Here is a 25,792-nt window from a genome sequence, read left to right as displayed (position 1 = left end):
AAAACTCAATCAAATTTGTGAGACATGATTTTCCACTCACAAAGCCATGCTGACTGTCCCTAATCAGTCCTTGCGTCTTAGCACAGCAATCCACTCACTGGCCATGAAAAAGCAACAACAGGACCTGCTATACTCAGGTCCCCTGTGCACAATCCAAATCATGAAGAAACTCCAGGATCCAGGAAAATCCTGCCTCAGCTCCTGGGCCCACAGCCTTTGCCAATATATTCCAACATCGCAGCCCAGGCACCATCTAGTCATGCTGCCCAATGAAAGTTAATAATTATGCATGGGAGTGTGGTATTATAAATTAAGGTGGTTGCATATTTTGCTGTACAACAAATTTAAATTTTCTATATGTGTACACCCATAATTGCATGATGATTTTATAAAATAGATGAATACACCCCTAAATGTAAATTGCTAATGTGTAATCTTGAACATCCAAAAGAAATTATGTTTTACAAAATAAGTCAGTAATTTCTGATGGCAGAAAATAATCTATGCTTAAGAAGGGAAGTAGTCAATTTTGGTCGGGCATTCAGTAATCAAGTTATCCAGTTTCTGCCTAAGTAAGCAAGCAGGTTGCATGGTTCATTTTCCTTTCAGGCAATCTAATCCTAAAGGCTTTTAGATCTGTCGATCAAAAGAGTTAAAGCATTAGTTGTGTGCTAAGGAACCTTAAACCTCTTTATCTCCTTCCCAATCGCAGCCAAGGGTAAACTATGTTGTTGGGCTCTGCCCTGCCATCGAACATTGGTGACTGTGGGGTGGGGTGAAAAGAAACAGGAAGAGGGGCAAAATTAAGTTTATGTTGAGAGTTAGTAGAGAAGCATGTTTGTTCTTTGGACATGAAGGGAAACAATGGATTGTGGGGATGTACTGAGTACTATTTAACATAAACTAAATGTGCTTGATGATTTTTAGTCGCAGGCACAATCTGATAGGGTCCATATTCTGGTCAATGGGATCAAGTGACAGTATATGATCTATTTGAATAAACCAGGCTACAATTGCAAGGCCTCTTTAGGTCTCACTACATTTATTTATAGTGAGCAGCAAAAGGCATATTGGCAGGGGTTTGCAAGCTCCTTGTTAAAAGGTGGGAACTCTGAACCAAACGATAGCTACTGATAAAAACTCAAAACATAACTAAAAACCAAATAGGATCCAATTCGAGACTAGGCATTTTCAAATTATTACTATTTCTGGTAAAACACTCCGTAATGAAAAGTTTAGTTACTTTCATTTTGGCTGCAGTGAAAGATTATACACATTATATTTTATATTACATATTAACATGATGTGGCTTGTCCTGGCTTGAGACAATTCACATCTCTTTAACCTGTGCTTAACCCTCTCTCCACTCACATTGTCTGGACCTGTAAAGACTTGATTACCTCTTAAGACTCGCATTCCAACCATTATCTTGCAATTGAGTCTGTGTGTATATTTGCCATTTGTGATCACCAACTCTTAGAAATCATAGAAACCCTACAGTGCAGAAGGAGGCCATTCGGCCCATCGAGTCTGCACCGACCACAATCCCACCCAGGCCCTACCCCCACACATATTTTTACCCGCTAATCCCTCTAACCTACGCATCTCAGGACTCTAAGGGGCAATTTTTAACCTGGCCAATCAACCTAACCCGCACATCTTTGGACTGTGGGAGGAAACCGGAGCACCCGGAGGAAACCCACGCAGACACGAGGAGAATGTGCAAACTCCACACAGACAGTGACCCGAGCCGGGAATCGAACCCGGGATCCTGGAGCTGTGAAGCAGCAGTGCTAACCACTGTGCTACCCAGTGCTAACCACTGTGCTACCGTGCCGCCCTTTCACTCACCTGATGAAGGAGCAGCGCTCCGAAAGCTCGTGCTACCAAATAAACCTGTTGGACTTTAACCTGGTGTTGTGAGACTTCTTACATATTAACTAAACAGGTTTTAAAGTAGTCCGATAGCCCACACCCACTAAGAGGCAAATGTTTCAGGTGCTAGTTCCATAAATTATCTCTTCAAAGAACTGGGACATTTTACAATAAAACAGGTTGATAGTTTACCAACTGTTGATCACTTAAAACTTCCTTAAAGTTAACTTAATTGCCACCAAGCGAAAAATGTTTCAGGTACTAGTTTGATATATTATCTGTTCTAAGCCCTGGAACAGTTCAGAATAAAACAGGTATAACAGCTTGATAGTTTACTAACTATTGATCACTTAAAGCTTCCTTAAAGTTAAATTTTAATTGCCATTTAGAAAAAAAATCTTTGTAATAATTGGACATTCCGCCAACTGCTACTACGCATAAATATTTTACAGCCTGTCCAAGTTAATAGTAAATCTATTTTGGAGTCTAGTTAAGCCAATGGCTGCCTTTGACAATTGAAGAGGCAGTTCCATTAAATTTGTTTTCATATATTCCTCCTGTAGCTACCAGGTTTCATTGAAATGTCCAATTTGCTAAAATGTTATGCTATAAAATTAACAGCCTGTTTACACTGTAAAATTTCTACAAGCAAGCTTCGATTTGATGCCGAGCATTCCCCATTACACTCACTTAACACAATTTTCCTCTTCCAGTGGGGAAACAGTGAGTTCCAGTGTCGTACTGTGTAACTATAATGAAATGCATCCAATGATGACCGAAATAAAAACTCCAAATTAAGCTTCTTTTGAAATCATCTTTCAGAAAACTGGTTTTATGATGATGATGATGTCTGCATACCTCAGCCATTTAATGTTCAGCAATCTGCTGTGCTAACTCCTCCATATTGTTTGCCATTCAGGTTTTGCATGGGCATTTCCTGGAAGAAATACATTGGATTTATCCATAGGATACTTAAGGTTGAGGAAAATCATAAAATGTTCATCAGATGAAGAAATATATTGGGATTCAAAACATCCAGAATCTACAGGTACTGAGCATCAACTTTTAACAAATGCAATTTTTTTTAAAGACATAAAAAGGCGAAAGAGTAAAATGCTTGGAAAAGACCTGCATTCCTGTAACATCTTCCACAACCCTCAAGATGTCCTATTAAGCTTCACAGTTAATGGAGTACTTTAAGGGTAATTACTACAGTTATGTAGGAAATGTGTCACAGCAGCAAAGAGATAATGACCGGTGATGTTGGTTGAGGAAAAAAATTAGCTTCTCTCTCTTTTTGATTTTTAAACTGTTTAAAACTTGGTTTAGACAAGTCAGGAAGATAAAGAACCAAACCTCTACTGGTGCACAGAACATATAGGAGGACTCAATGAGTGTTGTAATTTAGTCAAAGAAATTTTCAAATGAAAATACACAATTGCCACATGGATACAAAACAGTAGAGGGTCAATTACATACAGAAAATTATAAAACAGAAAAAGAAAGCTCTTTGGCTTCAAGCTTACTAACAGACTTGTCACTACTCAGCAATTGCTTGAATGAATTTGGGATTTTTTGAGTCCTGTGCCCTACTTTAATGGGCAATTCCATATGATGTGTGTGTTAAGGGGCAGTGATTAGCACTGCTGTCGCACAGCACCAGGGACCCAGGTTCAATTCCCAGCTTGGGTGACTGTTGTGTGGTGTTTGCATGTTCTCCCCATGTCTGCGTGGGTTTCCTCCGGGTGCTCTGGTTTCCTCCCACAGTCTGAAAGATGTGCTGGTTAGGTGCATTGGCCATGCTAAATTCTCCCTCAGTGTACCTGAACAGGCAACGGAGTGTGGTGACTAGGGGATTTTCACAGTAATTTCATTGCAGTGTTAATGTAAGCCTACTTGTAACTGTTAAATAAACTTTAAACTTTAACTTTTTCAATACCTTACCTAAGTTTGCCCTCTACTCATGTGAATTTGTATCCATTGTCCTACTATTTGAAAGCATAGTCACAGATTTACCTTCTCTGTATACTTCCTATTTTATATGCACAAACAACTTAATAGCTCAATCACCTCCTTTGAAGACAAAGCACCCAAGTCTCTTCACAACTCTACGTTTGATACTACCAATTAGCTATTCTATAAGTGAAAGTAGTATCACCACATTTTTGTTTCATTCATTCCTTGGTTGGTAAGACCAACATCTATTGCCTATTCTCTGGTGGTGAATCTTCTTCTTGTGGTAATGGTGCTCTTGCAATGCTTTTAGGTGTAGAATTCCAATGATGATGTCTAAGTCAAGAAGACATCCAACATGGAGACAAATTTGGAGATTCTGGTATTTCTATACACTTGGTGGCCTTTCTCTTCTTGGTGAAGGTTGTTGCAGGTTTGGGGGGCACAGCTGAAAAAACCTTGCCTGCGAATTTTGACTTCATCAGTTGCTTGTGACAGTGGCTAACTCGGATTCCCATTCAGATGTGGAGGGCAGCCCACTGCAGGCTGAAACAGAGCCTAGAGGAGCAATGGGCTGAGCAGCAAGAGGCAGAGGGGCCTCCAGAAGGTCAAGATGCTGGTGAACAGGCAACCACAAGGATTGGCCCGACCATGGCTGTGTCACAGGCGGTGTTATTACCTAGAAATAAGTGAAAGGCAATGCTGGAGGAGCCTTTGTATGTCCTAGAACTTGTTACTCATATTTATTAGCTTCTTCAGTATGAACTGCGGCCACAAGGACACAACAGGAGTTATGTGGAGCTAAATTAAGTGATGACTATCTGAGTGCATTTAAATGTGGTGCCAGGTCTTTCAACCCCATGAGATATTGCAAGGCAGGTGACTTCCTGCCTAACCGGCCATGAGATTTGCGATGCTCCTTTTTTTACGCCCAGCTGGAATCTCGCTGGTAGTCCTGCCCACCACAGGATTTAGACTCTGGAATGGAAGATTCCTCCTGTAGTCTTCTTTACAGATACCAGCTTATTATTTCTGGATTTCTTTCAAGCTGCATTCAAATTCTCAAACTGCCATTGTGGGATTTGAACTAATTTTGGCTGGATTGTTCATAACATAACCTTGAATTTATCTGACACATTTCACAAAGAAATATGTCTCATGGTATTTCAGACCTCTGAAGAAAATGAACCAAAGGAGAACAGGTGGGGTACCTACATTTGCTCAGGGATGGGTTTTAAAGGTAAGAGATGGATGACAAGTTTACATAGGAAAAGACAATGAGACACGCATGCCAGTTGAAGACACAGATGCCAATGACACAACAAGGTGTACAAGAGGCTGAAGTTGGGGCAGGAGGGTCTTCGATGGGAGTGCCAGCCAGCGGGAGTGGAATGATGCGAACATAAAATTTAAACACTAAGATTTAAAATGAGATGTTGGAGGGCTGGGAATGAGCAGATGTCCTCAAAGAAGGGGATATAGAGAGCGTAGCTTTGGTTGAGCTAAGATTTATGGTGATGGCAGCACTTAGGGCTATAATGGAAAGAATTAGAACAAAGGTTTAGAAGCTCGGCTCAAGGTTGAACAGAATGTCAAGGTCATGGGGGGACTGGTCCAACACGAGATGCCATGATGTGGAGATGCCGGCGTTGGACTGGGGTAAGCACAGTAAGAAGTCTCACAACACCAGAACATAGAAAAAATACAGCACAAGTTGCGCCGGTCATGTCCCTACCTACCTAGGCTTACCTATAACCCTCAATCCTATTCAGTCCCATGTACTCATCCAGAAGTCTCTTAAAAGACCCTATCGAGTTTGCCTCCACCACCACTGACGGCAGCCGATTCCACTCACCCACCACCCTCTGAGTGAAAAACTTACCCCTGACATCTCCTCTGTACCTACTCCCCAGCACCTTAAACCTGTGTCCTCTCATAGCAGCCATTTCAGCTCTGGGAAAAAACCTACGAGAGTCCACCCGATCTATACCTCTCAACATTTTGTACACCTCTATCAGGTCATCTCTCATCCTTCGTCTCTCCAAGGAGAAGAGACTCAGCTCCCTCAGCCTATCCTCATAAGGCATGCCAACCAATCCAGGCAACATCATTGTAAATCTTCTCTGCACCCTTTCAATCATTTCCACATCCCTCTTGTTATGAGGCGACCAGAACTGAGCACAGTACTCCAAGTGGGGTCTGATGAGGGTCTTATAAAGCTGCATCATTATCTCCCAACTCCTAAACTCAATCCCTCGATTGAAGGCCAGCACACCATACGCCTTCTTAACCACCTCCTCTACCTGCGAGGCTGATTTAAGAGTCCTATGGACCCGGACCCCAAGGTCCTTCTGATCCTCTACACTGCTAAGAGTCTTACCCTTGATATTATACCTGCCAAAATGGACCACTACACATTTATCCGGGTTGAAGTCCATCTGCCACTTCTCCGTCCAGTCTTGCATGTCACGCTGCAGCTTCTGACATCCCTCCAACCTATCCACAACACCACCAACCTTCGTGTCGTCGGCAAACTTACCAACCCATCCCTCCACTTCCTCATCCAGGTCATTTATGAAAATGACAAACAGCAAGGGTCCCAGAACAGATCCCTGGGGCACTCCACTGGTGACCGACCTCCATTCAGAAAAAGACCCGTCTACAACCACTCTCTGCCTTCTGCAGGCAAGCCAGTTCTGAATCCACAAGGCAACAGCCCCTTGGATCCCATGCCCTCTCACTTTCTCGAGAAGACTTGCATGGGGGACCTTATCGAACGCCTTGCTGAAGTCCATGTAAACCACATCTACCGCTTTTCCTTCCATCAATGTGTTTAGTCACATTTTCAAAGAACTCCACCAGGCTCGTAAGGCACGATTTGCCTTTGACAAAGCTGTGCTGACTACTTTTGAGCATACTAAACTTCTCTAAATGTTCATAAATCCTGTCCCTCAGGATCTTCTCCATCAACTTACCAACCACTGAGGTTAGACTCACCGGTCGGTAATTTCCTGACCTATCCCTATTCCCTTTCTTGAATATAGGAACCACATCCGCAATCCTCCGGAACCTCTCCCGTCTCCATCGACGACGCAAAGATCATCGCCAGAGGCTCCACAATCTCTTCCCTCGTCTCCCACAGTAACCTGGGGTACATCCCATCCGGTCCCGGCGACTTATCTATCTTGATGCTATTCAAAATTTCCAACACATCCTCTTTCTTAATGTCCACATACTCAATCTTTTCAGTCCGCCTCGATCCTGTAGTACAACCACCCAGGTCTTTTTCCACCGTGAATACCGAGGTAAAATATTCATTAAGCACCTCTGTTATTTCTTCCGGTTCTGTACAGACTTTCTCACCTTCACCTTTTATAGATCCTATTCCTTCACAGCTCATCCTTTTACTCTTCACATATTTTGGAACGCCTTAGGGTTCTCCTTAATCTTACCTGCCAAGGCCTTCTCGTGACCCCTTCTTGCTCTCCTAATTTCTTTCTCAAGTCCCTTCCTACAAGCCGCATACTCATCTAGATCCCTATCATCGCCTAGCTCTCTGAATCTTTTGTACGCTTTCCTTTTCTTTCTCACTAGGTTCAGTGCAGCTTTCGTGCACCACGGTTCCCGTAACCTACCAACACCTCCCCGTCTCATTGGAACGTTGTCATGCAGAACTCCAGACAAACATTCCTTGAAATTCTGCCACCTAACTTCAGTACTTTTCCTCGAGAATGCCTCCTTCCAATTTACGCCTCTAATCTCCTGCCTGATGGCTTCATATTTCCCCTTACTCCAGATCCAGTTCCTAAAGTTCTTCAATCACCTCTTTCCAATCTAATCTTGAAAGTTCACACTGTTTCTGCCTCAACCGCAAATTTTGGAAGAGAATTTCACCCCCCGATTAGGTTTCTCCTGACCCTATTCGAATTCTACCGACAAACATATACATTAGGAGGAGCAGTCCATTTGACCCCTTAAGTCTGGTCCACCATTCAATACAATCATGGCTGATTAGATTGTGGCTTCAACTGCACTTTCCACCTACCCTTTGTTCGTCAAGAAGCTCTGCTTAAAAATATTCAATAACCCTGCCTGAACCGCTCTCTGGAGAAAAAGAGATCCAAAGAAAAAAATTTCCTCTCATCTCTGTCTTAAATGGGAGTCCTCTTATTTTTTAATTGAGTTCTCTAATTCCAGTACAGTTAATCTTGTATTTATAGATCGTTGGATATTGACCCCATAACTACTGAAAACAATATTCCTCCATCTTCTCTGTCCCTTCTTTCATAGTTCTAGATGATTACATAGCCCCATAAACTGCAAAGTTCCAATGGACAAAGACACAACTTGTTCAGGACTTTATGTATTTGTATTTTCTCATACCAGACTGCATCCTAGTGAATCTTCAATATTTATCTTCTACTGTGGAGCCCATTCTCTCAAACTCTATTCTAACTACAGACAAAGGTCTATTTGGGCGGCACGGTGGCACAGCGGTTAGCACTGCTGCCTCACAGCTCCAAGGACCTGGGTTCAATTCCCAGCTTGGGTCACTGTCTGTGTGGAGTCTGCACATTTTCCCCGTGTCTGCGTGGGTTTCCTTTGGGTGCTCCGGTTTCCTCCCATAGTCCAAAGATGTGTGGGTTAGGTTGATTGGCCATGCTAAATTGCCCCTTAGTGTCCCAAGATGCTAAGATTTGAAGGAGTAGCAGGGCAAATATGTGGGGTTACCAGGATAGGTCCTGGGTGGGATTGTTGTCGGTGCAGACTCAATGGGCTGATGGCTTCCTTCTGCACTGTAAGGTTTCTATGAACTGAAACCTTTAGATTTTATACAAGTACATCATTAATTCTTGGTGTTTATATGCTATATTATTGTAATAAAATCTGGAGTTGTATTAGCCTTTGTCACATACTTATCAAATGGAGATGCTGCCTTTAATGTTCTGTAAACAAGTGCCCCTTAAATCTCTTCGCTCTTCTGTAGCATTGAGCTAGTTCTGAGTGCGGTTAATTGTTTTTCTCAACTAGAATTCATCAACTTCACATTTACTAACACTGAAGATTCCAGAGGAATGGGGGAACAAACCAGGGTGAGACTTGCTGGTGACCATTCTGAGGCTTTAAAGAGGGTTTATGGTGTCAGCAATACACAGGCAGGGAGGCTGCAATTTCTGCCTTTTGTTGTCTTCCTAAACTGACATTTTGGCATAAATTAAGCTTATCAAAGTACACCCTTTTCTACCCAATGTCTAGATAAACAGTATGTTCCAGGCATTGTAATCCTTATTCCATACAGCAACAACTAGCATTATTGATATGCCAACACAGAAATCATTCTCGCTTAATAAATGGAACATTGGATAAGCGCTCAGATAAAATACAGGCTTCAAGCCAATACATATAGATTAGAGAAACACACAATGTTTTCAATCAGAATACCAATCTCTATTCTTCAGGATACCAAACGAGTAGTACACAACTCACTCACTTTCTCTCTAAATGCAGACCCTAAATATAGAAATCCACTTACAGTAGCTTCATCTTTCAACCTTAAATTGGCATTCACTTATGGACATGTTTTGGTTGCTGGCTGCAAATTTGCAAACATTGTTGAAGCTTGTAAATTGGAGTCTCAACCACTAAGCAATCATTCACAGAGGGCACTAGCCAATCATGGGACATGTCCTTTTTCCTTAAAAGGATGCAAGTCATTCATCCGGGTGGATGGTCTCCCCATTGCTCATGACCAGAAACCTTCCAGAAGTGCATCTAGCTCCACAACCTGACTACAACAATGACACAACCAGTTAAATATTGCAATGAGACGCCTGGAAGACAACACCATCATCATGACAATGCTATAAAATGTTCCAAGGTTGCAAATAAAAACCTCTTGGAATAGCAGTGATATAATCAAAGTCATGATGTGGAGGTGCCGGCGTTGGACTGGAGTAAGCACAGTAAGAAGTCTCACAACACCAGGTTAAAATCCAACAGGTTTATTTGGTAGCACAAGCTTTCGGAGCGCTGCACCTTCATCAGGTGAGTGGGAGTCGTGTTCACAAACAGGGCATATAAAGACAAACTCAATTTACAAGATAATGGTTGGAATGTGAGTCTTTACAGGTAATCAAGTCTTAAAGGTACAGACACTGAGTGGAGAGAGGGTTAAGCACAGATTAACCCTCTCTCCACTCACACTGTCTGTACCTTTAAGACTTGATTACCTGTAAAGACTCACATTTCAACCATTATCTTGTAAATTGAGTGTGTCTTTATATATGCCCTGTTTGTGGCTTGCGCTACCAAATAAACCTGTCGGACTTTAACCTGGTGTTGTGAGACTTCTTACTATAATCAAAGTCAGCATGGATTTACAAAGGGGAAATAATGCTTGATGAATCTATTGGAATTCTTTGAGGATGTAACTAGTAGAGTTGACCAATGACAATGTAGATGTAATTCATTTAGACCTTCAGAAGGCTTTCTACAAGGTCTCACATAGCAGACTACGATGTAAAGTTAAAGCACATGGGATCGCAGGTAACGTTGTGAGATGGATAGAAAGCTGGTTAGCAGATAAGAAGCAAAGAGTTGGCATACATGGCTCTTCTGATTGGGAGGCAGTGACTAGGAGGGTACCACAGGGATCTGTGCTAGAATTCCAACTGTTCACATTATATATTAACTATTTGGAAGAGGGAACTAAATGTATTATCTCCAAGTTTGATACAATGTTAGGTGGGTGGGTGAGCTGTGAGCAGGATTCAGAGATGCTTAAGCGTGATTTGGACAGGCTGAGTGTGTGGGCATATGCTAAATGGTCTACTTTGATAGCAATAATAGGAAGACAGATTGTTACTTGAATGGGTGTAAATTGAGAGAGGTGGATACTCAGCAAGACCTTGGTGTCCTCGTGCATCAGTTGTTGAAAATAAGTGTGCAGGTATAGCAGGCAGTGAAGAAATCCCTCATAGCGAAAGAATTTGAGTATAGGAATAGGGATGTTTTACTGCAACAGTATAGGATGTTGGTGAGGCCACACCTGGAGTAGTGTGCGCAGACCTGGTGTCCTTATCTAAGGAAGGATGTCCTTGCTATAGAGGCAGTTCAGCGAAGGATTACCAGGCTGATTCCTGGGATGGCAGATCTGTTGTATGAGGAGAGACTAAGTCGGCTAGATGATATTCACTGGAGTTTAGAAGAGGGAGAGGGGATCTCAAGAAACTTATGAAATTCTATCAGGGCTACACAGGGTAGATTCAGAAAGAATGTTCCTGATGGTGGTGGAGTCCAGAACTAGGGATCATAGTTTGAGGATAAGGGATTGCGGGTAATGTCATTAGAACATTATAGAACCTTTTAGAAGTGAGGCGAGGAGAAATTTCAGGAGTGATGAATGTATGGAATTCACTAGCACAAAGTAGTTGAGGCCAAAACGCTGTCTGATTTCAAGAAATTAGGTACTCTTGGGGCTAAAGGGATCAAGGGATATGAGGGGGGAGAAGGGGGGGGGAATCAGGATATTGAATTTGATGATCAGCCATGGTCATAATGAATGGCTCGAAGGACCGAATGGCCTACTCCTGTTTCTAGTTTCTATAATTATTAACCAATTAACACAAAGTCGTTGTTGTGCACCCACACAAAATTATAACTCAAGGCAAATCTAATGGACAACTGTTTCATGCCGAATTTAGTATACACCAAGAATAGGAATTATGAAATTCAACATGGGCAAAAATCTATTTTGATACATATGAGTACAGAGCACTATATGAACTGCAATTTTTCCCCTCTCTGGGTAAACAGCCAACTTTCATTGGCTGAAGATAAAGATAAAGAACTCAGCATGTGCGAAGCGCATGCATGGCATGAATTAGTGCCACAAAATATGTAACATCAACACACAGCAATCCAGCTACATATCAATGTGTTGCAGAGTGTTAACCTATGGTGGCAGTGGTAAAACAGATATATAACTCAATGGAACAATATGTTAAAGGCAGCCGCATTACACAAGTTAATGAACAAAGTAAACTCAATTTTAATATGCTTTATGGTAGTAAACACGCATAGCATTGCTAACAGATGTGGTGCATACAGGAGCACTTTCACACTAAAAATATCTATAGCCTAAAAAAGAACATGGTAATGTATGATGTAAAATGTTAGCTGCATACTCAATCCACAAGAAATTTGATAGAGATTATTCATGCTTAAATAATCAAACTAGAGTCGATAATTCAGATTTTTAGCTCATTTCAATATTTTAATTTACCTTATATTTATAGCTATCCCTGCCATGTTTTAACCTCACCCTGTAACATGCAACTAATTGGAAATGTGTGCTGCCCAATGTTCAAGTTGTCTTAATAACTAGTTTAAGGCCATCACCTTTTCTGTACCAATGTATGTTCTCTTGCCTGCACCACATGTATAGTCGTAATGTATGATATTATTTTCAAGGAATAATTGCGAACACGCAACACTCAAGCCATACAAACTCAGCTCATACACTTGCATTAGTTCCAATTCTACTAGTTTGATTCAGAATTCTCTGCTGCTTACAGTTTTATGTCTTTTCTTCTTCAGCCCAGCACTTCAGATGATGACAGCTTGTTAATCTGCTGGATAAAATAGGCAAGCAAGTTATATACTTCCAACATTTCAAATATAAAATTGCTAAATCGCATTAGTTGAAAAACAATCATGAATGATACAAAGATCGAGCATGCCCTTTTATGTCCTTAGGACATCTCAAAGGGCTTCAGAACCAATGAATTACTTTTGGATCATCATGGCTTTGCAGTGGAAACAGATGCATCAGCCAATTTGTGCACAGCAAGATTTCTCAATTAACGAGAGGAATCACCACTTTCAGTAGTATTAGTTAAGGTCTAGTGTTGGCCAGAACAATGGAAAAATTCCAGTTTTACTTCAGTTTGAGCCAGAGCTGACGTGTTGTAAATTCCAGCCCTAAATTTTCCACCAGTTTCACTTACCTCGAGGTTTCTGCTACATCTCTATTTACAAATACACAAAAGCCCAAAATGACATGTTTACATTACAAGACAATCTTTTGAAGCCAACACCACAACTGGGAGCTTCGCTTTTAAGAATGTATTAACCTTAAGTAGACTAAATCACTGAATTACTTTGGCAGGGACGTCCAGAGAAATGCTGTACTGGCCCGCCTGCCATCTTGCACCTTCCATAAACTTCCAAACTCTGCTGCCCATGTCAAAATTAGTACCAAATATCATTCACTCATCACCTTGAGCTTGCTGATCTACACTGGCTCCCCAACCAGCTCTGCCTCAATTTAAAATTCGCATCCTTGTTTTCAAATCCTTCCATAGCCTCTCCATCTTTGTAACCTGCTCCAACCCAACAACCTTCCGAGATCTCACTTGCATATTCCTGGACATATCCAGCAGCCATGTCTTCAGCCACCGAGGTCCCAAATTTTGGAATTCTTTCTAAACTTCACTTCCTTTCTGCTTCCTTTGAGGCAGTCCTTAAAACCAATCCAAAGAAAAGTCATATTGGCCAAACAGTAACTTTTTCACCCTCCATGGATGCAGCCACACTAGAGTTTTTCCAGCACTTTGCTTTTCTTCCTTAAAACTAATCCTCACTTGTCCTTTTGTATTATTGTAGGGACGCAGGAGTAGGCCGTTTGGCCCATTGAGCCTGCTCCATCATTCAGTTAGATCATGGCTGATCATCTACCTCAAAGCCACTGACCTGCACTATCACCATATCCCTTAGTATCCAGAAATCTATCAATATCTGTCTTGAACTTGCTCAATGATTGAACTTCCAATTGAAAAAACTCCTCTTCACTTCAGTCTTAAATGATCCTTATTTTGAATTGTGCCCTGTGGTTCTAAAGTCTCCAGCGAGGGGAAACATCCTCTATACATCTACTCATGCCCTGTAAGAATATCACCTTGCATTCTTCAAAACGCTAGAGAATTTTCTCAATCACCCCTCATAAGACAATCCCACCATCACAAGAATTTCTTTGGTGAACCTCCACTGCACTCCCCCTCGATGGTAAGTACAGAATCTCAGAGAAAGGGGTCACCAATTTAAGACTGAAATGAGGGAGAAATTCTTCTCTCAGGGGGTAGTGAATCTATGGAATTCTTTACTGCTGAGGCTGGGTCATTACGTTCAAGGCTTAGACAGACACATTTTTAATCAATAAGGGATTCAAAGGTTATGGGAATAAGATGGGAAAGTGGAGTTGAGAATAATCAGATCAGTCATGAGCTTATAGAATTGCAAAGCAGACTCCATGGACCAAATGTCCTTTGTTTATTCATTCGTGGGACATGGACATCGCTGGCTGGCTGGCCAGCATTTATTGCCCATCCCTAGCTCCCTTGAGAAGGCGGTGAGCTGCCTTCTTGAATCCTGCAGTCCTTGTCCTGTGGATTGACCCACAATGCCATTAGGGAGGGAATTCCAGAATTTTGACCCAGTGACTGTGAAGAAATGATGATATATTTCCAAGTCAGGATGGTGAGTGACTTGGAGGGGAACTTGCAGGTGGTGGTGTTTCCATGTATCTGTTGTCCTTCGAGATGGAAGTGGTTGTGGGTTTGGACGGTGCTGTTTAAGGATCTTTGGTGAATGCTTGTAGATAGTACACACTGCTGCTACTGTGTGCCAGTGGTGGAGGAAGTGGATGCTTGTGGATGTGGTGCCAATCAAGCAGGCTGCTTTGTCCTGGATGGTGTCAAGCTTCTTGAGTGTTGTTGGAGCTGCAGCCATCCAGGCAAGTGGGGAGTATTCCATCACACTCCTGACTTGTGCCTTGTAGATGGTGGATAGGCTTTGGGGAATCAGGAGGTGAGTTAGTCGCTGCAGTAGCCTCTGACCTGCTCTTGTAGCCACTGTGTTTATGTGATGAGTCCAGTTGAGTTTCTGATCAATGGTAACCCCAAGGATGTTGACAGTGGGGGATTCAGTGACGGTAACACCATTGAATGTCAAGGTGTGGCGGTTAAATTGTGTTTCTTATTGGTGATGGTCATTGTCTGGCATGAATATTACTTGACACTTGTCAGCCCAGGCTTGGATATTGGCCAGGTCTTGTTGAATTTGAACGTGCTTCAGTATCTAAGGAGTCGCGAATGGTGCTGAACATTGGCGAACATCCCCACTTCTGACCTTATGATGGAGGGAAAGTCATTGATGAAGCATCTTAAGATGGTTGGGCTAGCTCAGTACCCTGAGGGACTCCTGCAGAGATGTCCTTGAGTTGAGATGACTGACCCTCCACAACCATCTTCCGATGTACCAGGTATGACTCCAATGTCTTATGGTCTTATTCTTCCTTAGATAAGGAGACCAAAACCGTCCACAATACTCCAGATGAGGTCTCACCAAATGCAGTAAAACATCTTTACTCCTGTACTAAAATTCGATGAAGGCCAACATACAATTTGCTTGCCTAATAGCTTACTGCACCTGCATGCTAGCTTTTAGTGACTCATAAAGAAGGACACCCAGGTCCCTATGGACATCAACGCTCCCCAACCTCTCACTATTTAAGAAATACTGTGTCTTTAGGTTTTTCTACCAAAGTGGAAAGCTTCACATTTATTCACATTATATCCCATCTGTCATGTTCTTGCCCATTCATGAGCCTGTCCAAGTCTCCTTGAAGCCTCCCTGCATCCTCCTCACAACTTACATTCCCACTTAGTTTTGTGTCATCAGCAAATTTGGAAATATTACAATTGGTCCCCACATCCAAATTAATAAAGATTGTGAACGGCTGTGGCGCTAGCACCTTGCAGTACCCCACTAGTAACAGCCTGTCACCCTGAGAATGACCTGTTTCATCCTCCTCTGGTTTCTGTCTGTTAAACAATTCTCAATTCATAGCAGTAGGTTATCCCAATCCCACGTGCTCTAATTTTGTTTACTCATCTTTTGTAAGATCTTATCAAATGTCTTCAGAAAATCCAAACACGCCACATCCTGGTTTTCCTTTAGTAATGCTACAAGCGACATACTCAAAAAACTCCAACAGGTTTGTCAAACATGATTTCCATTTCATAAATCCATGTTGACTCTGCCCAATCATATCATAGTGTCCGGTTATCACATCCTTTATAATAGGTTCTAAGATCTTATGTGGCTTAGTGTCAAATATTGCTTGGTAAAGCTCTATGAGGTGCTTTGGGATGTTTAAATATGGTAATGGCATTGCATAAATGCAAGTTGTTGCCAGCATTGACATTTTGTGTTCTTTTCAACATGAAAAAAATGTTCACAGAAACACTTACACTGAAGTGCTGCTTGGGCATCAGATGGCACGTGCAGAACTTACAAACATACAAAACAGGAGCGGACGTAGGCCATTCAGCCCCTTGAGCCTGCTCCACTGTTCAATAAGATCATGGTTGATGTTTGCATTAAGTTCCACATTCCCCACCTACTCCTGATAACCTCTGATCCCCTTGCCTAACAAGAATCTCTCTCCATATTAAAAATATTCAGTGACTGTTTCCACTGCCTTCTGAGACAGTGTTTCAAAATCGCACAACCCTCAAAAATAAATTCTCTTCACCTCTGTCCTAAAAGGGCCTCCCCTATTTTTGCACTCACCTACAAGGGGGAAACATATTTTCAATATCCACCTAGTCAATACTGTTCAGGACCTTAAACACTTCAATCATGTCATCCCTCACTTCTAAACTCTAGTGGAAACAAGCCCAACCTTTCCAACGTATTCTCATAAGGCAGCAATTGAGTAATTGATCAAATTACTCCAACTTGTGTTAGCGACAGTGCAAAGCATAAAACAATTATAAAGAGTCAAAGCTTTACTCTTTAGGCAAAACCAAAATTGTTCATATTACATATTATATTAGATACAAGGTAAAATTCTCTACCCTGTTCCATAATCCATTCTTGTTTTATCACCAGTTTCCATGCTAGCAATCCTTACAGTACAGCACATTGTAATTCACACAGAGCAGTTTGTTCACACAAACTGTACCAGTAGTCAGGAGAGTTTACATCAGGAGTAAAGTTCAGATCAGGGTGCTGCCAGAAAATAGCATGTCTGAAGGGTGGCTAGATCCCAAACTGGCGAGTGGATGGGAGAAGCAAAAAAGTAGACAAACGACATGTGACCAGGTGCTTCCTTCTGAAGTCAGCGTGAAACAACCATTGCCTCACAACTTCTAATCTGGTTTCAGAGTGACCGGAATCAACATGCTGGCATCACATGGTCCTGTTCCAAAGAAGTCATCTTTGGGTTACTGAGATGAAACCAATCTCTTTGTGCAAATGTTAACTTGTAAGAACCACATGGAACTTCACCGAGAAGAACGAGGCAGTGAAGACTGAGTGAAAGATGATGTACATGCGGTTGCAATTTTGAGTTTTAACCTCTTGAACCTCATGAAAATCAGTTTTTATTGAAACAGCTGTTATCTCCTTGCTCAACAGCTGTTATCTCCTTGCTCAAGGGTTAGGGGTGCAATAAGGCAAAGATAGATAGCGTAAAGAAGCATTGAGATATAGGGCACTGTAAGCTATGGTACCAAACTGTCTGGTTAGCAGGCCACAATATGTTCTGATGGTGAAGCGAAAGACCAGAGAAAATTGTCAAGGACTGCCACAGATGGTGCAGGGAGAGTGCCATGAACCAACTTCTGAGCTCAAAAGTTGGTTCTGAAAGGCTTTCACCCATCAGTTTGGAATCAATTGAAATCCATTTATTGGATGTAAAAAAGGCAGAGCTTTCACCCACCTCAGCATTTGTTCTCTTGTAGAACACATCTGTCCCCCATTGCTGAGGATGGGGGTATTTATGGAGACTCTTCCTCCAGTGAGTTGTTTAATTATCCACTGTCATTCATGACTGGATGTAGCAAGAGTGCAGAGCTTAGATCTGATCCATTGGTTGTGGGATCGCTTAGCTCTGTCTATCACATGCTTTTTCCATTGTTTAGCCTGAAAGTAGTCCTGTGTTGTAACTTCACCAGGTTGGAGCCTCATTTTTAGGTATGCAAGGAACTACTCCTGACATGCTGTCTTGCAATGTTCATTGAACCATGGTTGCTCCCCTGGCTTGATGGTCATGGTAGAGTGGGGCTATGCAGTGGGGATATGAGTTTACAGACGGCACCCGTGTACAATTCTGCTGCTGCTGATGGCCCACAGTGTCTCATGGATGCCCAGTTTTGAGCTGGTAAATCTATTCGGAAGCTATCCCATCTAATAGTGGTAGTGCCACACAACATGATGGACAGTGTTATCAATGTGAAGAGGAATACGTGGTGGTCACTTAAAGGTCAAAATCAAAAGGGAATTGGAAGGATGTAAAACTTGCTGCATCTTTGAGACCAGTTTGTGTGATCTTCTGCACTAGCTATGACTGCTGAGGAGATCATTTTCCAGGGACTTTTTCCTTGATTTGCTTTAGATTATAAATCTAATTTTTGGCCTCTGGAGAAGGACTATCATTATTGTGACACACAAGACATCAGAACCACATTCTACATTCAAAAAAAACATATAATGCATTTCTGAGAATACAAAGAGCAAAAAGAACAAATTCATAAAATTGAAATTCTCACATCCACGTGAGCCATTTCACACAATTTTACAGATCTGGATTAGATCTCTCACAACATTCTGTCCCCTGTGAAAAACAATAAAGTCCAAGTTGCACAAATCTCAACTGAACTTGAGAATATCTGTTCATCTAACGAGGTCAGAAATTTAACACTGACCCAGAATTTACAGACTGCGGCAAAGCAAAGGCACTCACCGCCAATCTTGAAGAAAACTGCCCAAAAAGATCTAGTGATCTCTGTACCGTGGATTTCCCTTTTTCTGACAAGTCTAGGGGATCACCAGGCATCTAACAATAGCAATGTTATCAAGCAATGTAAGCAATCACAAATCACAAGTAAAAATGCACTGATCAAACTTCACTTCTACATCTCATTTTACAAACAGTGAAATAAACTGGACTATATATCTTAGGAGGTCAAAACTCAAATGTCATAAGTTTAAAAAAATGTAAGAAGTGGATTTTTTTATATAATGGAGGAATTTGGCTCCAAAAACCAATTTAATGCTTGCAGAATGTCAAAGAGGATTTTCTCGGCAGTAATTTTCAGTTCGGTGTGTCTGTTAAAACCAATTTACACCTCATTCAACAAGCTGAAACTTCTTTCCTACGCTTTTATGGTGAGACTAATAGTGTATAGGGGCAAATTGTCATCAGTTTAGTGATTTCTAATAAATTACAATTTGCAGGCATTTTAACAGTACTCCCTTTGGAGAAGTATATAATCTTCAGCAGCAATTTCTAGATTTAACATTTACCTATGCATGTGCTGACTCCAGAAGCTGCAGTCAGTTTCAGAGAAGTAATGACAGTGAATGCTGGCAATCACCATCATTTTACTACGACAAATTCCAGCCCCATATTCTTGGAAATCACTCATTACAAAGTCACAGATTCCTGCAATTTCATCAGCAGCTTGATTACGTTATAGCAATAGAAGTAAGAAAAATATACTAAAAAGGATTTTAGGACAAGGTTAGGTTGGAGAAGCTGGGGTTGTTCTTCTTGGAGCAAAGGGGACACTATAGAGGGGTAAAAGATTGTGAGAAGTTTAGATAAGGCAGACAAAGAAAGGTTATCCTCATTAGCTGATGGTACAAGCACTAGGCGATACAGATTTAAGACTTTGGGCAAGAGACGCAAGGGGGATGTGAGGAAGAATTTTTTTGTTTCAACGCGATGAGTGGTAATGACTTGGAACACTCTGCCTATGAGTGTGATGGGAACAGACAACTAATATTTCAAGAGGAAACTGGATGGATAAGTGATGGAAATAAACTTGCAGGGTTACAGGGATAAAGCATGGAAACAGAACTGCTTGGATTGCTCTAAAGAGAGCCGGCAAGGACGCAATGGGTTCCTGCTGTGTCAAAAAGACTCTAAAAATGAGAGTTCTTGCCACACAACAAATAACTACAAATGGTGTAACAAAACCTGGAAATACTCAACACTCCAGGCAACATCTGAAGGGAGAGAAAAACAATTGTTTTGGTCATTGGTATTTCGGTCGCTAAAAGGAAAAAGTTAGAGATGTAACATATTAAGCAAATAGAGAGGTAGAGAAAGTGGGAAAGTGGGGAAAATCCAAAGGGAAGGTCTATGATAGGGTAAAAGGCAGAAGAGATTGAATGACAAAAGGAATGATGTTGCAAGACAAAAGAAATGTTTCCAACTATGAGGCACTACTAGTTACTTTACAAAATTATTTGGTTCAATTAAGGTCTTTTCCACTTTGTTTTCAAAAAGTATTTATTCCCATGTCACCTCATCATGTTAGTGCCCGGACTGAGGTTTAATAAACAAGTTCAATGGACTCAAACAATCATAAGGAGCTGATAGTGATATTTGTTAAAAGGCACCTTCCCCATGTTTAAATAAATATTTACCTTTACTATAGAAAAACATCCTAAAATGCTACAGAGGCCTCAGAAAAACAGGCTGAGAGCTGGGCAAATATTAGTTCAAGGTTGGGTTCCAAGGGGCAGGCGGGGGCAGTGGGTGGAAAGATGATCTTAAAGGGGGAGAAAAGTTAGAAAGTCAGAAGTTTGGGGACGGAATTCCAAAGAATTAAATGACAGTCTGATCAGCCAGAGGCCAATGTTGGTCAGTGAGGAGAGAGGTGATGTGCGAGTCCGATAGGGTAAGGACAGCAGATGTGGTGAACTGACAATGCTCCATTGCCCCTTAGTGTCCAAAGATGTGCAGCATAGGTGAATTGGCTCTATCTGGGGATAGGGTGGGAAGAGTTGGTCTGGGTAAGATGCTCTTCAGAGAGTCAGTTCAAATAGAGAGGTAGAGAAGATGGGAAAGTGGGGAAAATCCAAAGGGAAAATCTATGATAGGGTAAAAGGCAGAAGAGGTTGAATGACAAAAGGAATGATGTTGCAAGACAAAAGAAATGTTTCCAATTATGAGGCACTACTAGTTACTTTACAAAAATATTTGGTTCAATTAAGGTTTTTTCCACTTTGTTCTTCAAAAACAAATGGGCTGAATGGCCTCCTTCTGCACTCGAGGAATTCTATGATGATTCTATGGTACATTTGGATGATATCACCAAGTAGTAGATAAGAAAGTGAAGGGGACCAAGGACACAGTCTAAGCAGAGGAATTTTTATAGGCACGGCAGAGATCAGACATATGGGTGGGAATTTACAGCCTCCCTCATCCTGAAACTGTAAATCTGACCCATTGTCCGCCCCTCGCCTGCTCCGATTCCCGCGGCGGGTGGGGCAGTAAAATTCCAGCCATGGTCTCAGAATGAGATTACGGCGGCGGTGATTTTTTTCAGTTTTTTCTTTATAGGTAAGCGCAAAGTATTGGCATCAGTCATCCCTTTCCAGGGAGGCTAGATGCCTTAAAATAAGTTTCATAGTGATACACAAAAAAACTGGAGAGAAAAATATTTAAGCACCTTTTCTATCAATTTTGATTTACTTATTTTGGAACTGGTAAAGGAGGAATATATGGAACATCCAATTTTTCTCTTGTGCTCTTCCTGAACTAAGATGTATCACATTGGCCACTCCCCCCTCCCACCCTAACTCCTGGTCAGGTTTGATATTGTACTTGCATTCTCACTGGGAACGTTTAAGACTTACCTAGATAGCCATATGAACGGAGTGGGAATGGAGGGATACAGAAGAATGGTCTAGTTTGGACCAGGGAGCGGCATGGGCTTGGAGGGCCGAAGGGCCTGTTCCTGTGCTGTATTGTTCTTTGTTCCAGGTTAATATCTCATTTCCCTTTTTAAAAAAGCCTAAAACTTTATTTCCACACCGCTACCCCATCTCTTTTAAAAGCAACAGTCAACTACTCCTACTAAAAACACTGCACCATGGAGTTTGGAACATGTACTATTTTACATTCAGAATGACCACATTATTCTGCCACCTAAAAACCTCCAAGAGTGTTGCAGTTTTAAATTCCTTTGGAGATGATATTACTATGTGGGCTAGGGTGATGCTGTGCACAAGAAGTTGAAAGAACTTACATTTAAATAGTGCCTTCCATGACCTCTGGACATCCTAAAGCCTTAAGAGTGCAGTCACTGCTGTAACGTAGGGAAATGTGGCAGTCAATTAGACAGTACAATAAGTATGCTATGCCCTCATCAGTATGGAGATGCAGCAGACCTTGGCGTTACCTGTGTATCTGCCAAACATTTGAGTATAGACTGAACAAGAAAAATAACATTTCTTCCCAACCCATAATTTGGTTGGGAGTGATGTTGATGACAGATCACTGTGACCTGAAAGGAAATCAGCAACAAATGCTGCAAAAAGAATCTTGTCTTGAAACAGCCCCATGAAAACTGCTGAGGCATTTGGGGTACGTCTTTTGACTTAGTTTCTGTTACTTTACAAGCTTCACATCAACATTGTAACACCAGTCTGACCGATTGCAATTTACATTTTGTCCTCACGGAGGAGGAACATGAGGATATCAATCACGCAATTAATGAGAAAATAAAAGCATTAAAGGAATATATTCTAATAGAAGAATGCAAATGTTGAATCAATCAGCTTGTTAAGCAAATCTCAGACAATTATGCCAAGGTATACAGACCAGTGCAGTTCAACAGGGGAGAATATGGCTGTCATTTTGGCGCGTTGCCTTTATAACATCAGACGATTCACTGGGTGTACCTTGATTTAATTAAATTCATTATTGTACAATCATTACAACATTGCTGCTTCTTTTGGACACAAAACTTCTATCTTCAAAACCTTTACAGTCCTCATTGCTGATACCTGAACTAAACACAAAGCACCCACAACTCCACTATATAAATTAGGAAATTACAGTGCATAGAATATTTCACAATGCAAGATTGCCAACAGCTTCACAGTTACAGTAAATTTAAGCATCCAGGATATACTCTCAAATTCTCCATTTTGAGGTCAACCCTAGCAGTTTTCAAACTATTGGATGGAGAATCTGTTCAGGCAGAGAAGGGGCTTAAACTCCAGATCTGCTGCTATCTCCATCTCAATTCTAACCTGTAACCAGACCAGAGGTACTCCAGTGGTCAGACTCCTGTTTGTCCCATGCCTCAGAGACATAAGAGAAAGAGAAGAATTGCATTTGTGTGGCACCTTTCATGAAGCCAGGACATCCCAAAACACTTTACAGCCAATTAAATACTTCATGAAGTGTATTCACTGTTGTCGTGTAGGATACTTGGCAGCTAATTTATACATAGACAGCTTCCATAAACAGCAATGAGAGAATGGTCAGATGATCTGATTTTTGTGATGTCGAATGAGGGATATATATTGGTCAGGACTCCAGGGAAAACTCCAGTGTTCTTCGAAACAATGCCATGGGATCTCCTACATCCACCAAGAGGGCAAACAGGGCTCAGTTTTATGTCTTATCCCAAAGATGGCACCTGTGACAGTGTAGCACTGTATTGAAGTGTCAGCTTAGATTTTTGTGCTCAAGTCCTGAAATGGGAAAGAGAGGGGGAATGAGAAAATACCAACGCTTAACACTGCCAGTGGAAGACAAGAAGCTATGATTTTATTCTTGGTGAAAAACAGCTCACTGACCCTTTATTATCCTCACATGCATCTTTTTTTAAAAAGTTAGTTTCTCAAAACTGGCAACGGCAGGGCAGAATCCATGCTGAATTTCGGAGCATACTGGTTTTCAAGTTGGGCAGTTCGAGCCAGGCTGGTTGAGGTCAAAGATTGCTCGGACCAGCGCGGAAAAAGATAGGCATGCAAAGGCAACGACTAGTCAGCATGCCACCGAGCCAATACAGCACCTAGCCAAAGAAGCCGCTAAGTTATTTTACTCATCAATAATAATTAAAACTATCTTTAAAAAGTCTGAATTTTGAACAACACCGGTCCTCTAATAGCTGGATTTGAGACACGCACCTGTCAAACCTTAACATGCATAAGCAGACTGACAGATTATGCTTTAAACAACTATAGTATACAAGTTCCTGCTGTAAAAGCAGTCATCAGTAGCATTATTCCAAAGGAAATCATGAACAAATCAATGACTCAACTTATAACTAACTAAACAAAATACAACTAACTACAGGTAGCACTTTCTCTCTTCAATTTGACATGGTAAAAACATAAGACCACAAGATATAGGAGCAGAATTAGGCCATGTGACCCGTCAAGTCTGCTTCGCCATTCAATCATGGCTGATAAGTTTCTCAACATCATTATCCCGCTTTTTCCCCCCTTGATCCCTTTACCAATCAAGAACCTATCTCTCACTTAAATGCACTCAATGACCTGGCCTTCATAGTCTTCTGTGGCAATGAATTCCACAGATTCACCACTCTCTGGCTGAAGAAATACCTCCTCATCTCAGTTGGTCAGGCAACATCGAGGGCCGAAAGGCCTGTACTGCGCTGTAATGTTCTATGTTCTAAAGGGTCATCCCTTCATTCTGAGGCTGTGACATTGGGTCCTAGTGTCTCCTACTAATGGAAACATCTTGCCCACGTCCACTCTATCCAGGCCTTTCATTATTCTGTAAGTTTCAATGAGATCCCCCCCTTATCCTTCCATACTCCCATCGAGTACAGACCCAGAGTCCTTGGATGCTCCTCGTACGTCAATCTTTTCATTCCTGGGATCATACTTTTGAACCTCCTCTGGACCCTCTCCAAGGCCAGTATATCCTTCCTTAGATATGGGGCCCAAAATTGCTCACAATATTCTAAATATGGTCTCACATGATTATGCTCAAAGAGTAGCATAAAAAAAGTAGAGGCTTGGAGCATTTGGGTTAGCTTTGTTCTGCTTACTGTGTGTGTTACACCAACTGTACACATCTGGACAGAGCTAACAATCTACTCATTCATATAAAAAATTGATTGTGATCTTTGATGAAGAATATCAAGAAATTTCCAGCTGTGCAATTCACTTTCACTTGCTAGAAATGCTTCTTGCTGCATTACACTTTCTCCAATAACATGCATTTCTTCTGATTTGCAGTTTAACAACCAAAAAAAGAGAACCATACAAATTACCCACTTGTTTGAAAAAACAGGATTACTGATTGCGTACAGAATTTTAATAGCCAAGTCTGGCTGAAGTGTAAGCACGTGGTTAAATTCCCAAAATCCGCTCCTGAACCTAAACTTCTCCCAGTAGACCAGGAAGGTATGTATCATCAGTGGCCGTTAGGGGGCAACACTGAAGGACCACCCCAACACCCAGCTGCAGTTGTGTGCGCTATTCTCCTGCAAGGTGAGAAAGCAGAGTGTGTGGTGGGTGTTTTTTCCATGATTGGGGTTGAATTCACAAGAACCAACGTACAATTCAGCCATTCTGAACCTTTCCAGGGTCCACTTAATTAGAATGTTTTCCTGTTGCAGTATCTTGCCTGTGCTTGGATTGATTGTAGAAGCTGCAAGTTGGATGCCAATGGTGTGGCTGAGTTAAGAGCCAGCTTCAATTGCAACGGGTTCCTGACCGCTACTGGCTCCCCCACTGCAAGCAAGTCCTTTCAGTTCAAATTCCACCTCAAGTTTCTATGTGTTACCAGCTGTTCAATATCCTTGTATTTACAATCGTATTGCGAGAATGATAAAAGCCATCATCTGCTGCTTACTGTTCTTGGATCTATATCATCGATGCTTTCTGAAGTAGTAAACTTAACCTGTGCTTTTACATCCAGTTGCCAGGTTTGAAGAGGAGTCTCGGACATCTTCTCGCATCCAGAGATGCACAAGGCAAAAAAGGCACACACTTATGTCTATTTCCGAAACTTCTTGCTGCTGAAATAAATTGCCAGCCCAAAGCTAGAGGTTGTCGTTTGAGGATCACTCTGTATCAAGCACAGCTGACCAACAGACTCTCCAGCTTTTACTGCCTG

General features: G+C 41.6%; 1 protein-coding gene across 41 annotated transcripts in view; it reads right to left on the bottom strand.

The window, feature by feature from the left end:
- LOC144507834 (nuclear receptor subfamily 2 group C member 1-A-like) overlaps positions 1-25,792 on the bottom strand; it is a 97,558-nt gene that overhangs the window by 35,652 nt on the left and 36,114 nt on the right. For 18 of the 41 annotated variants that reach the window (XM_078235222.1, XM_078235223.1, XM_078235183.1 and 15 more), the window contains exons 2-3: positions 12,403-12,458; positions 2,734-2,812 (exon numbers count right to left, since the gene is read on the bottom strand). Coding sequence is in view for 9 of the 41 variants with exons in the window: in XM_078235179.1 (XP_078091305.1) it covers positions 2,734-2,742 (9 nt within the window). In the remaining 32 variants the exon portion in view is untranslated. Of the gene's footprint in view, positions 1-2,565; positions 2,813-12,402; positions 12,462-18,637; positions 18,731-21,935; positions 21,996-25,792 lie in introns of those variants that run through there. The other 23 variants (XM_078235221.1, XM_078235184.1, XM_078235196.1 and 20 more) reach the window with 9 other exon arrangements.

This window comes from Mustelus asterias, chromosome 19, assembly GCF_964213995.1.
Source record: "Mustelus asterias chromosome 19, sMusAst1.hap1.1, whole genome shotgun sequence".
Classification (NCBI taxonomy): domain Eukaryota; kingdom Metazoa; phylum Chordata; class Chondrichthyes; order Carcharhiniformes; family Triakidae; genus Mustelus; species Mustelus asterias.
This window is presented reverse-complemented; position numbering and strand designations above follow the sequence as displayed.